Source organism: Myotis davidii, unplaced genomic scaffold (assembly GCF_000327345.1).
Source record: "Myotis davidii unplaced genomic scaffold, ASM32734v1 scaffold392, whole genome shotgun sequence".
In the NCBI taxonomy this organism is placed as follows: Eukaryota; Metazoa; Chordata; class Mammalia; order Chiroptera; family Vespertilionidae; genus Myotis; species Myotis davidii.
This window is the reverse complement of record NW_006284244.1, coordinates 748150-765163: the sequence shown is the minus strand read 5'-3', so window position 1 is coordinate 765163 and position 17014 is coordinate 748150. Positions and strand designations below refer to the sequence as shown.

At 34.3% G+C, this 17014-nt stretch overlaps 2 protein-coding genes across 2 annotated transcripts in view; one reads left to right on the top strand and one right to left on the bottom strand.

Annotated features, from left to right (window-relative positions):
* The window catches only part of ANXA10 (annexin A10), a 43365-nt gene extending 30063 nt beyond the window's left edge, over positions 1-13302 (top strand). The window contains exons 6-11 of the mRNA XM_006754271.1: positions 5691-5744; positions 5850-5943; positions 6605-6700; positions 8835-8893; positions 10903-11025; positions 12993-13302. Coding sequence (XP_006754334.1) covers positions 5691-5744; positions 5850-5943; positions 6605-6700; positions 8835-8893; positions 10903-11025; positions 12993-13061 — 495 coding nt within the window. The 3' untranslated portion in view covers positions 13062-13302. The remainder of the gene's footprint in view (positions 1-5690; positions 5745-5849; positions 5944-6604; positions 6701-8834; positions 8894-10902; positions 11026-12992) is intronic.
* A 2036-nt stretch (positions 13303-15338) lies between these two features.
* The window catches only part of LOC102768284 (probable ATP-dependent RNA helicase DDX60), a 112273-nt gene continuing 110597 nt past the window's right edge, over positions 15339-17014 (bottom strand). The window contains exons 37-38 of the mRNA XM_015568480.1: positions 16100-16162; positions 15339-16000 (exon numbers count right to left, since the gene is read on the bottom strand). Coding sequence (XP_015423966.1) covers positions 15892-16000; positions 16100-16162 — 172 coding nt within the window. The 3' untranslated portion in view covers positions 15339-15891. The remainder of the gene's footprint in view (positions 16001-16099; positions 16163-17014) is intronic.

Genomic DNA, 17014 nt, shown 5'->3' with positions numbered 1-17014 from the left:
TCCTATTCTGAGGATTCTAAATCTAAAATTGTAATGTCAACGGAGAGTAGAAAGTTTGATTTTTTATAGCTCAACTTGAATTCTATGTAAGTTTAGAGGAAGCTTATTTTAATTTGTAAGAGAAGTTTAAGTGATTGTAGGGAACATTAATAATTATTATTAATATTTAAAATAATCTCACTTGTCATGCCAATTGAATACTTTCTAACTAATTTTAATATACTTTTATTGATTTCAGAGAGAAAGGGAGAGAGAGATAGAAACATCAATGATGAGAGAGAATCATTAATCAGCTGCCTCCTTCATGACCCCTACTGGGGATTGAGCCTGCAACCTGGAAATGCGCCCTGGCCAGGAATCGCATTGTGACATCCTGGTTCATAGGTCGACGCTCAACCACTGAGCAACACCAGCCAGGTTTCTAACGTTTAAATGTCATAAAATTAATTTTAATTAAAACGTTCTCTCAATTTAGAAGGGACATTGTTTTTTTAATTTTCAAGTAAGGATGCTACATAATATAAATTAAAACAAATAATTTCCAATAAGAATTTCACGTTGGTGTATGTATTGTTGCTAATAGAAGAGTAAAGCAAATAATTCCATTGTAAATTTATGAGATGCATTCTGATAACAAATAAGTTTTTATTTTCTTTATATCCACATAGAAATGTATTTTACTTATTGAAGAAAAATATGTTTTCCAATAGAAAAAAATGTATTTCTTTAGGCCTACTATATCAGAGCTAGATAGTCTACTGTATCAGAGACCAGCTTCTCCTTCTGCCCAATTCTGCTTCCTTTCTCTCCCTCTATCTGTGTTGCTCCGAAGCACATTCCATAACAAACAAGAGCATGCTGGTCTCCAGCTCAGAGTCACCTTCTCAGGGAACGCAACTGGCTATATCTCTTCCATTGAGAGATGAGGAAACTAAAGCCCTAGAGAGGTTACATGGCCTGACCAGCATTACACATTCCCTACATGCGAGGGCTAATATGAAAACAGACTTTAGCACACTATTCCTCCATTGTTCACTTTAATTAACCTCCAACCCCATTTGATCCCACTCCAGTTCTACTTCTATTTGGTAAAATGTCAATGACCAATACATAAATAACCCCTTAGATAGAATCTCTGCACCTCCTTAAAGATTGAGCTATAAACCACCTAAAAGTAACTGACATCTAAGAGTCAGGATCACAGTGTATTTTTATAAAGCACACATTCTTATATTTCAGGGGGAAGAAGCACTTCTGAAAATTAGACATGAGACAAAATAAATCAGAAGGGGGAAAAACAATGAAATAATGTTTTCCCTTGATGTAATAGGGAAGTCAATCTTATTCGTAATTGCAGTTCCCTTTCCCTGAAATTAAACAATAATGCTTTATTATTATAGGGTCTATAAGTATCTGTATTTGTATATATTATAGTATTATCTGTATCCAGTGGTCGGCAAACTCATTAGTCAACAGAGCCAAATATCAACAGTACAACGATTGAATTTTCTTTTGAGAGCCAAATTTCTAAAACTTAAACTATATAGGTACATTGTTATTAACTTAATTAGGGTACTCCTAAGGCTTAGGAAGAGCCATACTCAAGAGGCCAAAGAGCCGCATGTGGCTCGAGAGCCACAGTTTACCGACCACGGGATAGACTCGCGTATTTTAAAATAACACACAACAATTTATTTCATCTCTTGGTTTCACCTAATTTGTATTGAAACTTTACAGGATAAAGTATAACTTCTTAAGTTAAATTTCTAGAGTTTAAACTTTAAGTGTGTGTGTGTGTGTGTGTGTGTGTGTGTTTAACCTTGAAATAACTTTTCAGTGTAAGAAAATTTTTCTATCAATATAGAATATAAAAAATGAGGGTAAATAGAGACCTAGATTTTATCAAAAGCCAAGAAAATTAATGAAGTTTACTTAAAGATTATATACTTACAAAGTTTTACATTTCCCAGAAAGTTTAAAATGTATAAAAATGTATATTTAATAGAAATTATTTTACTCATAATAGAAAATAGAAGTAAAAAATTTATAAAATGTGTATCTTCATATAATCCCCCTTAATATTCATCTTTTTGGAAATCAAAAGTTCATGATAATTCATACTTCTTAGTAAAATGTATAATTTATCTTAAATTTTAAAATATTTTGAAGATATTCCACTGGCTCTTCAGTTTGGAACTCCTGATTTATGATTTGGCTCAGTATATTGAAAAGATTAGAAGAAGATATAAAGAGAACTGGGAAATTGAGATAGTTCATCCCTTCTCCTGACCACTATCTGTGGGCACACCATTTCACATAGAATCTATCCAAATATTTTACAAAAAGAAAATGGAGTTCATTCCTAAAGGGGTATGAAATTTAGAGCTGATAAGTTTCAATCAAACAATTGAGGGGTGCTGCCATGTAACCATATCTCTTCAACCCTCTTGTTGGGATTAGTATTCTCTCTGTCCCTATCTGCCTGTCTATCTATCATCTATCTATCTATCTATCTATCTATCTATCTATCTATCTATCTATCATCTCTGTAAAACAATAAGTCAGATATCTGTTTCTCTTGGCTCTGTTATGATTAAGCTGTATGTCCTTGGATTTATCATTTAACCTTTTTGTGATTCAGATGAGAGAAATTCACTCTGTAAATTAAGGGATGTGAACCCATTCTTCTTGCAATGCCCTCCTAATACAAATATTGTAAATTTCTTCAATTATTAATATTACATTCTCTACCTCCATCTGCATGGGGACTTTCGGAATCAGAGGAAAGACTGTCCATGGCTTTCACCTTTTTCACATCATGAAAATTAAGACACAACTCTTTTTGTGAATTAACAGAGATGGAGGGAATCCAAGCACTGGAGCCTAAGGAGTTCATGAAATGGGAAGTGCTGCAAATCACTGTCATATTTTCTGGGAGAGAAGATCTTTCACTGAATCTATAGAGTATTTTCCCTTAGGGCTATTTCTAATAAAGTAATAACTCAGCCAGAAAACGTTCCTCTTGAAAACTATTGCCAATCATTAAACTGGGCTCATAATACTTCCTGTGTGCTTTTATTAAACTAGACTTACAGGAGATCTAATTATCTGTCAAATAATGAAAAATGAGTCACTCGGAGATTAATTAATCAATATATGCAAATTACACTGGAGATGATAAATGTTTTCACAGAGAAAGAATGGAAACTACCCAACTGGATGCTTACTCCTCACCTGGGCTGTTAGAATTCTCCTTGTGACAGTTTCTCAGACTTGTACAGTGAGGCCTCTGGGGATGTCATTGCCAAAAGCCTCCAGTGATCATTTGTAGTCAGTGTACCTGCTCCAAATATTCTCAGCTATATTTTAATTCCCTTTATTTCAAATTTCCTTTCGCATTTTTATTTTGCCCCTAATCCAAATTCTGTACTCATTTATTCCATTTATCTGGCATTTATATCTTAGGCTGTTTTTTTTATGTGACATCATATTGATTCTGCCTTAGTGGAAAAAGCTAAATCACAAACTTATTCACTTCCTTTTACTCTATCAGTCTCCTTAAGGTGCTCTCAGCACTGTGGTAATTTGAAAATAATATAACACCCATATCTTACCAATCAATAAAAGTACATTCACTTTAAATGTTGTCTTCTATTTCTTGCTTATCTATGTATAAAGGACAGTTTTATATGTAAATACACAGATTTTAAAAATAAGAATTGCATGTGTGCATTCTTAGTCACCTGATATTTTATTGTGTCTGATAGGCTCAGTAAGTTTTTCCTTAGCTGTACTCAGCTAGATGATACACATACACAACTTCTGAGTTATGATTAAACATATTAAATTTCCACAGCTAAAATGTACTCACAAGAAAATTTCACTGGGAATAAATTGATCTTTCCCATTTGCCCTCAATTTTTGGTTCGCAAGGGGAAAGAACCAATATTTAATCTAATATGGAAAATTTAATATATAGAATATGTGGAACAGTCAATGTGAGAGTACATGTTCAATAGCATTTATATGTTTATTCAGTTAAATACTCAACTGTCAGATTCCTGGCCCTCCTTCTCTTTAAGATGGCACTTGGTGGAGAGGTGAGTGTGGTTTATGAGATGTCTTGGCAACAGGAGAGCAATAGTGTCCCCAGATCATCAAGATGTGTTCTACATCCTTACTCATCTCAGCTATGGAAGGGTAGTTGTGGGCAACTCTGGACATTAGCATGTAAGGGGTAGAAGTCCAAGATACGAGTGTTTCTCAGTGTTTGCTGTCAAACCATACAGCTGGTGCATTTATGAGCTTTATGTGTTTATTTTTGGTCACCATTTGGTCAGAGCCAAGTAAAATCTCATGATGGCTCATCATTGCTTTCTCTGGAGCTGAAGAATCCTCCTAAAGATGAGCCGTGTCTCTCACACAGTTCCAGCAAGGTGGTCTACCACATCCAGCCGTGGGCAAATCTATCTAGCCCATGGGCCGGATCCGGCCCGTTTGAAATGAATAAAACTAAAAAAAAAAAAAAGAAAAAAAAAAGACCGTACCCATTTATGTAATGATGTTTACTTTGAATTTATATTAGTTCACACAAACTCTCCATCCATGCTTTCTCCATCCATGCTTTTGTCCCGGGCCTCCGGTCCAGTTTAAGAACCCATTGTGGCCCTCGAGTCAAAAAGTTTGCCCACCCCTGAATAGCCCCTGGCTCCTGGAACAGCCTGTCTCTGCCATGGTCATAAACAGTTCCATCTGTCAAACTCACCAACCAGAATCTCAGCTGGCATGCCAGTTCCTCCATCGGGAGCAGAGAAGAAATTTGAGACCCATTCATGCCACTTAGGTGTTAAGATTAATTCAAGAGAGTTGTATTCAGCACCTCCCTCTGCCCAGTTGTGCTTCATATCACTGCAATGTGGCCCTTTCCGGAGTCTGAAAAGATGCTAGAAGAAACCACTTTATCCTTCAGTGTTTTCTCAGCACAGAATATATACGGGGGGAAAATGAAATAAAAATAAAAAAAGCCGTTTCTCCACATCTCAACCCAAATGAAAGGCTAAATAAACTGATCGTTTATCTCTCCTACCTCCTTCTTGCCTCTTGCCTGCATATTACTCAGCAACCAGAGGATCATGCATTGGGTCCTCCTATTTTGAAAGGCACATTCTTTAGGTCAACTTGGCCATGTCTATTCTTTATATAATGAAGGGATGGGGATAAAACAAATCACAAAATATTGGCACTCCACCAAATCTAGATTTCATGGTTATTTTATTGTTGCATATATCTCATCTCATATGTCGGAGACCGAATATTAACTCATTCTTCCTCTGTGCATTTTCACTCTAACAATGTTAAATCTCATCTCTACCACCCATAGCCAGGCACTGGATGCTCTTTTTTATGGTAAAGAAGATACTGCACAGAAACTTGGAAAAGTGAAGAACATTTCAACATCTTTGAAATATTACCACTGCTGCAAAGAAAAACAAAATAAAACAAAATAATCCACATTTAAAGAAAATATATTTCATAAAGTATTCAAGAAAGATAAGGCTAACTCTAAATAATGATAGAACTTTCTTGAGAATTACCAATGTGTTTGCCATTCAAAGGTTTTTGTCCCAATAATTCTATATAAAGTGTCGGTTAAGAACAGTTACAAAGGAAAACCCGTGCTTACTTTACAGGGAAGCAGAGAGGAAGGTTACACAGACCCTGCCATAGCTGCTCAGGATGCAATAGTAAGTAGAACCAGCTCTCAGAATGACTGTAAAGACCTGTTGATTATTAAACTGGTCTGGCCTGGGGAGGTTCTGGTGCTCCTTCCTGCATCTCTGATGTTTCAGGTCCTGTGGGAAGCCTGTCAGCGGAAGACAGGGGAACACAAAACCATGCTACAGGCGATCCTGTGCAACAAGAGTTACCAACAGCTGTGGCTGGGTAATTAGTAATCAGGTTTCTTTTCAGATACTTAACTGATTATATAATAGAAAGCAAGTAACTAATGGGAAAAAATAGGAGGCGGGGGGAATGTTACATATAAATAGAAGAAAAGCCAGTTATCTCAAAGGTACTGATTTGGAATTGTGCTTATACAGACATGCTTCACCTAAAAACATTACTAAGGCATAAAATTTCCCTATAATTTTATTTTTTCCAACAACTGCATATAATCTTTAGATAATGAACCTTTAAAAACCATCTCTATTTTTGATGGAGAACTTACTCAACTATATAGTGAGCATAGCTTAATCAGCCTATTGTGAGTCAAGATCATTACTTTGACATCATGAGTTATGTGAAGCTGCTGTATTGATCTAAGAGTTGCACTCATATTAGTTAGTTTGCACTTTGATTTTCCCCAAACTGCCGTACCTTTGTGTTTCTCTTATTTTTTAAAATTCTTTTATGTTTTCTTACGTATATAAGACATGGAGAAATATATAAACATTTTTAAAAGATGGTCTACTTCAACCCAACTCCCACCCCTATACTTTATTTACCTTCCCTGTGTATAGCAATGTAATCAATATTTGTATTTTAAATGTATTATATTTATAAATCTATGATATTTCTATTGAATAATATCAATTTGTTAAAGTATTCCAGGAATTTCAAAATATTGCTGGGCAAGACATAGTGGATGCCATTAATGAATGTTATGATGGATACTTTCAAGAGCTGCTAGTTGCAATAGGTGAGTAATAATTTAATCAGTGTACAGCAGACCTTTTATTCCACCACAAATGCTGATTGGCTCTGATTATGTTAAAGATGCATGAGTAAGCTATTGGTTGAGTCACTTTCGCCTAAATTTAGTTATTTAGAAGGGATGTTAACTTTATAGAGGAAGAGTACATCAGCTACCAATCCAATGCACTAAACTAGCACACTGACCACTTTAATGAATGAACACATTTCCCTAATAGCTGGTTCAACTTCCATCCTAGGAAACATTGGATTCTCAAATGTGTTCTCTCTCTCTCTCTCATAATTGGGATCTCACACCTTTAAATTCATTTGTTTTCCATTCCCTTGTTAAAGAGCAGATTAATGTTAGCAATATGGGTTATTTTTCTCCATGAGGAAAAGAGTGTTTTGATACCATGTCTAATAAATGTATGCCTTTAGGGGTAAGTCTTACTATAGAAAAGGATTTACCAAGTTGTTCCTTTAGTGGTGATTTCTTCAGGCTACTGTGAGGAAGTATACTTTCTGCTTCTTCCTAAGTGAATAAAAGTATCCCTACATAAAGGAGAAACAGTGGTAACTATCCATAAAAACTGGTATTAACTTCCCATGATTTCCTCTGTGCTGTGCTATGGCTTGAGAGCACACATTGCAAAGATTACAAATGAGGGGTCGTTTTGATATGTTGCTTTTAGTAGGCAAACATTAAGTACTCAGATATTTGTTGAATGAATGAATATTGTGGTTTTTTCATCTCTAAAGTGACAAAGGCATACATGGGCATGGAAGCTGAAAAATAACAGAATTTTAAGAAATTTTAAGCTAAGGTTCCATAAAAAAGGTTTGGTGGGTTATATGAAATTCCTAAAATAGTATACAAAATATGAACACTTGTGTATTTTTCTGAGAATAATGTACATACATTTCAGTAAATTTTCAATATAATTTAATAATTGCATACTCACATCTATACTCCTCATTTTGCACACAAGGCCTAAGGAGGTTAAGCGACTACTCCAAAGTCTATCAACTAATTAGCTATCAAGATATAACTAGAACCCATGCCATCTGAATCTCCAGATAGAGCTCTCTTTCCACTAGACTGCAGCCACAAACAAAGTAAAAAGAACGAACCCTTACCATTCGCAACAGCATGGATGGACATGTAGAGCACTGTGATAAGTGAGTATGTAATACTATGTGTAATAATTTAAACAATAAAGAATTTTTAAAAATAAAAATAAATAAATAATTAAAATTAATAAAATAAAAAACACACAAAAAAAGCACAAAGCAGAGGGCGTCAGACAGGAAATAGTGGACATTAGAAATAACAAAACTATTTATCTGCTTCATTCATTCATATTGATTAGTTAATATTTTGGTCATTGATTTAGGCACTGCATATGGGACAGTAAAACCACAACAAAAGCAACAAAAGTCCCCATCCTTAAGGCACTTACATTCTAGCAGCATTCTATTTATTTTGCATAGAAGTTATAGACGTACATACATTACTCATTCCTTTCTTAATTGATTAACTTATTCAAATAAACAATATTGAATGTCTATAAGCATCAACTGATTTTCATCAAGGACTACTGTTGTCTAGACTCTTAGGCTGTTCTAATGCCATCATTGTTTTGATGAAATGATTTCTAACACTGATATAGACCAGTTATTGTCCATATAGTTTCTTCTTAAGAGATTTAGATCTATTTACAAATCTATATCCTAAAAATAGTGTTTAGGAAGATGAACCACTTGTAAGGGGTTATGTCACATTGAATTCTACAGTAATAAAAATCTATAACAGTGGTGGTAACTTGGGTCTTTTTAAAGCTCCATTTTCAGATAAAGAGGACACATTTTACGGAGGAAATAAGAGAGTTTCAAGAGACAGAGATAATGAAAATATGAATTAATCATTATAATATTATTTCTTTATGTTTTTTATTGGTTACCACTAATCTCAATGTTGAAATTGCAATACAGTATATAATGACAGATCCTACATAGAACTCACAAAGACCTTTCCAAGACTGTAATGGAAAAATAGTGTGCTCATTGTTTCTCAAATTTTGAAGAAAATATATATTGTCACTCTCAAACTTTCTTTTTTTCTCTCTGATTTTTTCTAGTTCTCTGTGTTCGAGACAAACCAGCCTACTTTGCTTATAGACTACATAGTGCAATCCATGTAAGTATGACCCACATATTTAAAAAATTTCTCCAGAAGTCGTGTCTACTTCCTCAAATTACTGATTTTACTTCCATTATTTAAATATTGATTGTCATTTTTAAACTTGTGTACAAGTATACTCATTAAAAAGAAAATATGTTCAAGTGAAAAATATATTATATACCAAATGATACCCATCAAATAAAAATAATCCTCTGCTTTCTATATCAAATTGAGGAACCTAAGAAATATGATTCCTTGGGGCCTATCTTCTCCATGTGCTTTAGCATTTCTTAGCAACTGAACAAACTGGTACATCCAAATGCTTCGTTCTTTCATCCTTAATCTTCACCCGAGGATGTGTTTATGGGAGAGAGAGAGAGAGAGAGAGAGAGAGAGAGAGAGAGAGAGAGAGAGGGGTTGCCTCTCAAAACCTAGGTATGTGCACAGGACAATGATGCGCTAACCAAATGAGTCACCACGTTGAGTTAAATGCTTTTGTATCTTGCTAAAGACCTTAACCTCATACTTATTGCAAGTACAAAACATATGGTATAGAGCAGAAAATGTCAAAACATTACATACTCTGTGTAAGAAATTGCACATTCCTGAAATTTAAAAACACAAAATAATGTCAGTGGTTATATTTAAACATCAAATCTTATTTTAAAAATAATACTCAAAAAATATAGTTAGACAGCAGTAAACTCTAAAACTATTTTTTTGTTAAGAGAGAATGTTTTTCAATAGTTTAGTATGCTAGTCAATTTTACATCCTTTGGTTCATTCATTTTTAAAGAAACTAACACTTAAATGCCTGAGAAAATTCATACCTTATCCATTATGTGCACAAAACATATGTAGAAAAAGAAAAGATCTGATACAAATCATTAAACATATGTCAAAGCCTTGAAAACTCAATGGAAATTATTTAAAACAATTCACTAGTACGGTAATTTTAATCGTAAGAGTATTTTTTTCTCAAATAAATTTTAACAAACTTCTTATAGTTTGTTAAAATTATAGTTCTTATCCCACCACACTGGGATATTATGCTAATTGTCAAGAATATTTCTGTTACATATATTGTGTAAAGAGTATTTTTATTATTTATGTGCAAGAACCTATGTATCCTCAGAACAAAAAGGAAGATTAAATGTTCATATCCTCCATTTCTCTTTTATTCTATTTCCAAACAGAAAAGGTTGATTTGATTTTAAAAAATTATATAAAAGGGTGTATTGGGTAATGCTATTAGATGATTACAACAGTTTTCTTCTCCAACAATAGAATAAAGCTTCACCTGTGAGTGAAGATGGGAACATAATCACAATTACCGACTCTAATTATGCCCAAATGAGGGCTACTTATTCTATTGCTAAATAAAAACTGTACCCCTGCTGTATGTTGCAATGCAAACAGAAAGTTATATGTATCCCCAAATGGTATGAAAGTAAAGAGGGGGATTGCATATTTATCAAATAATTAAATTTGTCATACATGAGGCTCTTAAATGTACAATATTGGTCAAAAGCTGTGTTCACAACCCCCAGCCAGAGAAACTCTTTGTGTCTTCCTCCAGTGAATGATATGTGAGTTAAATATGGAAATTTGGTTAGATCACTCATTTTAGTCACCTCAAATTAGGTAAAGCTTGTTAGTGGGCCTGCACCTAAAACATTGACATCAAATATTAGTTTATGCTGACTGGCCACTGGATGTCACCATTCCTCCATTTAAAGAGACAAGTTGTAAAACTATTCTTTCTGAAGCTAGTACACAAATATTGATTTTTTATTTTTATTTTTCAGTATTTGAGCTTAAATCAGCAAATATTTCAAGTACCTAACATTTTAATTTTTATAATTGAATCTGACTTGGACACTCCCTGAATGGTGGTACCCGTGGTTGAGGGATGCAGGGAGAAGAGCAAGTTGCTGTAGAAAAGAGGAGGGGTCTATGTTAGACAGATGAATCATAAGGTACTGTTCTCTAATTTTTTTTCTTCCCTTTTCTGTATCTTTTAGGACTTTGGTTTCCATAATAAAACTGTAATTAGGATTCTCATTGCCAGAAGTGAAATTGACCTGATGACCATCAGGAAACGATACAAAGAGAGATATGGAAAATCCCTATTTCATGATATCAAAGTAAGTCTCCCATACGTGATTTATTTTGACCCATAGTTAGTTGTTTTTGAAACTTAAATAAGAGCTTTAGGTTAAATAACTTCATGTTATAATCTAAAACGTTAAGTAAACTGACAGGGATAATGGACTTCAGTACATCAGGCAATCTAGTGCAACAACAGTGCTGGGGAAAGCCCTGCACATCAGTTACAGATCTTATTCCTCTTTCACATGTTTTAAGCAAACATCATTGATGTAATAACACACAGCATTAATTTCCTAATTGTGTAATTGTGTTTTATGAGCTAAATGCTGAAGAACTGAAGTATGACTAGCATTGAGAAAAATACATTTTGCAACAAGACCACATTGTGAAAAGGTTTCTAAGATCAGTTCAGCTGTCCTCTCATATTGTCATAGTAGGCAGGGCAGCCATAGATGGTAATTTGGAGGAATTTAATGCTGATATGTAAAATTCTATACATTCCTATCCCTTTAGCTTTTGAAGGGGGAAGAAGTAATGATTCAGAAGTAAGCAAGCCAGTTTTATCATTCTGATATGTTTAAACTTTACCCTGGATTTTGATAAAACCTAGCAAAGAATTATCATACTATATAGAACCACCTATGTAATTTGTGGTACCCAATGGAAAATGAAAATGATTGATCCCTTTTACAAAAAATTATAAAGAATTTCAAGATGGCACCAGTGGAACCTTAAACCAAGCACAGGCCCTGAGGATATATTTTAAATTCTATTTCCCACATACCTACCTTGTTCACAATGGTTTCCACTGAAATTTTTAATTGCACAAATGGCTTTTTAATAGAAAGCGAGATCCAGAAGCAACTCAACAACCCAAAGATCAAGGAACCACAAAAACAGAAGACCTGATAGGCCCTTGAGTAGCCAAAGTGGTTTTTAGGAGGAAGAGTTTTGGTAGACCAGTTGAGATAAATCTTATCCCTGTGTCTTTGATTAAACTCTTGTTAACCCATTTCGAACCCTAAATTTTTAGTGATGATAAACATTACTCATTGATAAACGCATGTCATAACTCATTTTCTAACTAAACTAATTATAATACATTTACTGCAAATAATTACAGCCACGTCAAAATCTACTAATATTTACATATTAATATTCCACTTTACTATGTTGGTTTAAAGCAGTAAATTATAATTACTTTACATTGTATGAGAACATTAATATGATGATTGATTCTTAACAAAGATAGGTTTTAGAATTCCATTTATTTACTACTCTCATTGTTTTGAAAAACTTAGAAATAATAGAAGGGAATAAAAAGAAGATAAGTTACCCTAATTGTCCACCACAGATAATAACCATCATAAAATTTATTTTAGATGCTTTCTGTCTTTTTAAATATATTTATAAATATGAGTATGTTTTACCACTCAGAGGAGTATTTTTATTGCATAACTTGGAAAGTACATGAACTACTCCACATTATTACATATTGCTTTTTAATTTTTCACTATCATATATATTATAGCATAAATCTTCATGCTCATAAATAATTGATAATTATTTCCTTTGGGTTGATTTCATGACGTAGAATTACTTCATTGATTAATGTTAATATTTAGAAGTCTTTTTAAGGCATATTGCCAATTTGCTCCCCCCACCCCCCACACACACACACTATCAAGATTTATAGCAATATTAGGAAACTTCTTTCTAAAGTTGAGAAGAAGATTTAATGCTACTTCAAGTTACTCTTCTTATAAATACACATTAGGGTTCAATCAACTGTATATAAACCCCATTCTATCGACCATGGTATTATATTTCAGCAACTTCCACTGGGAATAATTCTCAGGAAACATTAAAATCTGTAGATGAAAAAGTAAATACTTTTGAATAGGCTAATAGCCCATGGGTCTTTCATACTGTAGTTCAGAGAAGTTGTGCTTCTTTTTAGAAATATTGTGACATTTTATTTAAAATGCATTATTTCTTACAGAATTTTGCTTCAGGGCACTATGAGAAAGCGCTGCTTGCCATCTGTGCTGGGGATGCTGAAGACTACTAAATCAGGGGAAGGCTTTGGAGCACTGTGCATGCCTCTTTATAGACATGTTAAATATAGATTTTGTCATGAATTTGCATTGTTAGTAGCATTATAACAAAACTATGAATCATATTCCCTCTTCTATCTTCAAAATTATTCTAAGCCAAAGAAAACTGTGTTGATACATTTATGTGAGACTGGGTTTTTACTTATTATCTAAATCAAACATTTATTAAATTGTGTATAATGGAATAATAAAAAATTATTACATTGAATTAGATTTTATTTAAATATAAACCCATTGACTTCGTACAACAAGAGATTCTGCTTATGGCTGCCCTTAGCATGCTTTGTTTGGGAGACCAATGGAAACACAATGTGTGGCCACGCCCTTTAGAAGAATTTTTAAAACTCTCGGACAAATGCAATAAATCTAAATTGAACATGTAAAGCCACCTTTAAAAGCAGATAAAGTGTTCTGGCCCTGGCCAGGTGCCTCAGTTGGTTGGAGCATTGTCTCATACACCAAAAGTTTGGGATTTGATCCTTGATCAGGGTACGTATGGGAAGCAACCAATCAATGTTTCTCTCTCTCTCTCCCTTCTTCTCTCTCTAAAATCAATAAACATATCCTCAGATGAGGATCAAAAAAGAAAAGAAAAGAAAACAAAGGTATTATACAGAACAATGCAGTCAGATATATGCTTGTCAGGCTTAGATGTGCAAGACACTTAGATGTAAAAATAAGAGTGTGTGTGTGTGTGTGTGTGTGTGAGTGTGTGTGTGTGTTTGATAACCACTCTGGTAAAGGCAATTTATTTCTAGCTAATTTTTTTTAATGTTGGTGCCTAAACAACCATTTGCTCATTGCTTTTTGTTTTCACTTCTTAACATCAGCATCAAAGTGTTTTGAAAATTACTACATGCTTTGTGCCATCAGTTTAGCCTGATCCCTTATGTGTTTCAACATTCAGTAAATTAGGAGCAGCAAGCAACAACAACAAAAATAATATTCACTGAGGTCAGATTTGGGGGAGAATCTAGACTAATGCCACAACATAGCCTAGAGTAAAAGCAGAGATGAGCCCACAACAGAGGCTCCCAACGTAAGAGGAAACAAAAACTGAGATCATGGACAGCAGTAATTCATGAAGTCACCCAAGGAAAATGAGAACATATATGCAATAAATCTAGATGAACTGATGAAACAGAAGTGCTTTTCTCCACTGCAACATTTTTTAGTTGCCTATTGCCCATTTCCTATAGATCTGTTTCTACTGGTCTCAGGAGAAAGGAAAGATGTACTCAGAACCCAGTGTCTGATGGGAGGAATGACACAGGACATTTAGCACACAATGACTGGGTACAACATAGGACAATTCAGACTTCTGAAATTACTCTCAAGATTCACAATGAAATATTACTCAGCCACAGAATGAAATCTTACCTTTTGCTACAGCATGGATGGACCTAGGGTAATATGCTAAGTGAAATAAGCCAGACAGAGAAAGACAAATACTATATGATTTCACTTGTAAGTGGAATCTAAAGAACAAAAATAAATGAAAAAACAAAATAGAAACAGGCTCATAGATATAGAGAACAGACTGATGGTTGCCAGAGAGGGGAGGTTGTGGGGTTGAGTTAAAAAGGTAAAGGGATTAAGAACAAATTGGTAGTTACAAAATAGTCACAGTTACACAAAATGTTAAGTACAGCATAGAGAATATATCAATAATATTGTAATAACTGTGTGTGCTGCCAGGTGAATATTTGAAATATTAGGAGGATCACTTTGTAAAGTATATGATTGTCAAACCACTATGCTATAAACCTGAAACTAATTCAAAATAATATTGAATATAAGCTGTTGAAAAATAAAATAAAATAATTCAACTTATTGCTATGGTATATGATGTTATATCATTTTAACTTGAGCTTGGTTTCTATCTTTTGAAATATCATTACATTTAAAGCTGAAAATAGTAATTGCTCAAGACATTTGACATAGCTACTATACAAGCCAAAATTCTTGGAAGAAAAAAATTGTTAGAATTGCTGTTGAAAATTTAGATAAAAAATAAAAAATTTCCTCAATGGACATCTTTCAATAAGTTTTTCAATAAACTGTGAAATCTACACTTTAGCTAGGTAATACATTTTATTTCATCAGCACAGAAAGAAAATCAAATAAAAAACAAATCCAGACTTAAATGATGAGAGACTTTATTTGAAGAAAAACACACAATTACTACTACAAGAGAGGCCTAATGCAATAGGGAAAGGGGGGGTGGGGGCTAATGAGATAGGAAAGCACTCTGCCTGTGAGATTTTTGGTGGTCTCAAGGTCAGTCAGAACATAATTTTAATTTCTATCGATAGAAAAACAAGGCTAGAAATAATCATGTATGAAGAAATGGCATGCATGTGTGGTAATCTGGGGATGTCTTTGGTTGAGCTTCCCAGTCATAGTTGCTCTGAGATTGGACAGTTGATCAGGGATAGCTGATCTGAGAATGCCTCTAGGTGATTTTCAGGAAGGCCCTAAGGGTAGATTAAGGGTCAGGACCTGTGGGGAGGGGAGAAGCCTAACATTATCAGGCAAGCAAGCAGGTTTTTGTCAGCAGGAGAGAACAGTTCAGCTAATCATTTAGGAGGCAAAGAATGGGAGCTGGGAGTGTATATTGAGATTGTCATAGGAACACAAGGGTGTTACCTGTAAATCTAATCTATGTCACAGAAGAAAGGGTGGTTCTTTGCGGTAAACCATTTTGTGAGACACAAAAGGGCAAGAACGTTTCTTGGCCATTTCTGTTTCCTAGGAGCACAGTACTTGAGTGAAATGTAATATTCAGTCTATTGCTTTTTTTCCTAAGATTGAATTGAATGCTTTACTCAGCTGTTTAAATGCTAACACAACATTGTCATCTTCATCATCACATAATTCACTCAGTGAAATCCTGTAAAAGATTAAGTGTTTAAATTATTACCATTGTTATTTCTACTTAATGGTACTTAGCTGGTTATAGGATCTTCAAATGCAAAAATCTTTACTATACCTGATGGACTGAACAGTCAGTGCAAAATCCCTGATAAGAGTAAAAGCATCTCCCATATTTAACCTATGGGGGGGGGGGCAACAAAGTAACATTTAAAGAATACATTGCTTTTGGGTGTGTTATCAATCTACAGTAAAGGAAATAATAAGTGACTACCTAACTCTGACCTTTCCACAAAAAATAAAAACACATATGGAAAGACTGCAGAGAAGTGTTTGTGTCCTCTGCACCCAGTATTTCACTATGATCATTTTACTCCTGAATTGACTAAACTCGTAGAGGCTAATCATGTCTATAAAAAAATTATGACTTGCAGTTTTCATATATCAGCATATTATTATTATTACTGAATTTAAGTATTTCACACATGTTCAAAACTGTGCCAAATAAAGAGATGTCACTGAAAATGCAGTGTAGGCAGCTCCAAGGACCCATCTTTTCACAGAAACATCAATATATATACTACACATATATATTATATGTATATATGTATAATACGTATACATGTATAAATGTAAGATATATATATATATATGCAGGAACTGTCAGAATCAACCTTGTTAGAACTCTGGAAAACAGTCAAAGGTTTAACTCAAATACCGAAAAAGTTAGAAAAGGTAGGGGAAGCTTTGTGAGATTTTATTTGTCCTCTCTCCACAGTTCTTCTGGCACAGGGGCAGTCTGTGTTCCCAGTGTGGCCCTGACCCCTGATTCCAGGGGGAGCAGAGCTGACCTTATTAACAAGGGGTGTGTTCATCAGTCTCTTCTAACCTGTCTGGGAACTGTGTGAAGGCCTGAGGTGAGGCACTTGTCTTTGTTTTGCCTAGCTTGAAACTCAGGAAGAACAAATGGAAAGTCAGGGGAACTACCGCAGCTGCCTCTAGGGCAAAAGATTGCAGTTGGGTCAAAATGATT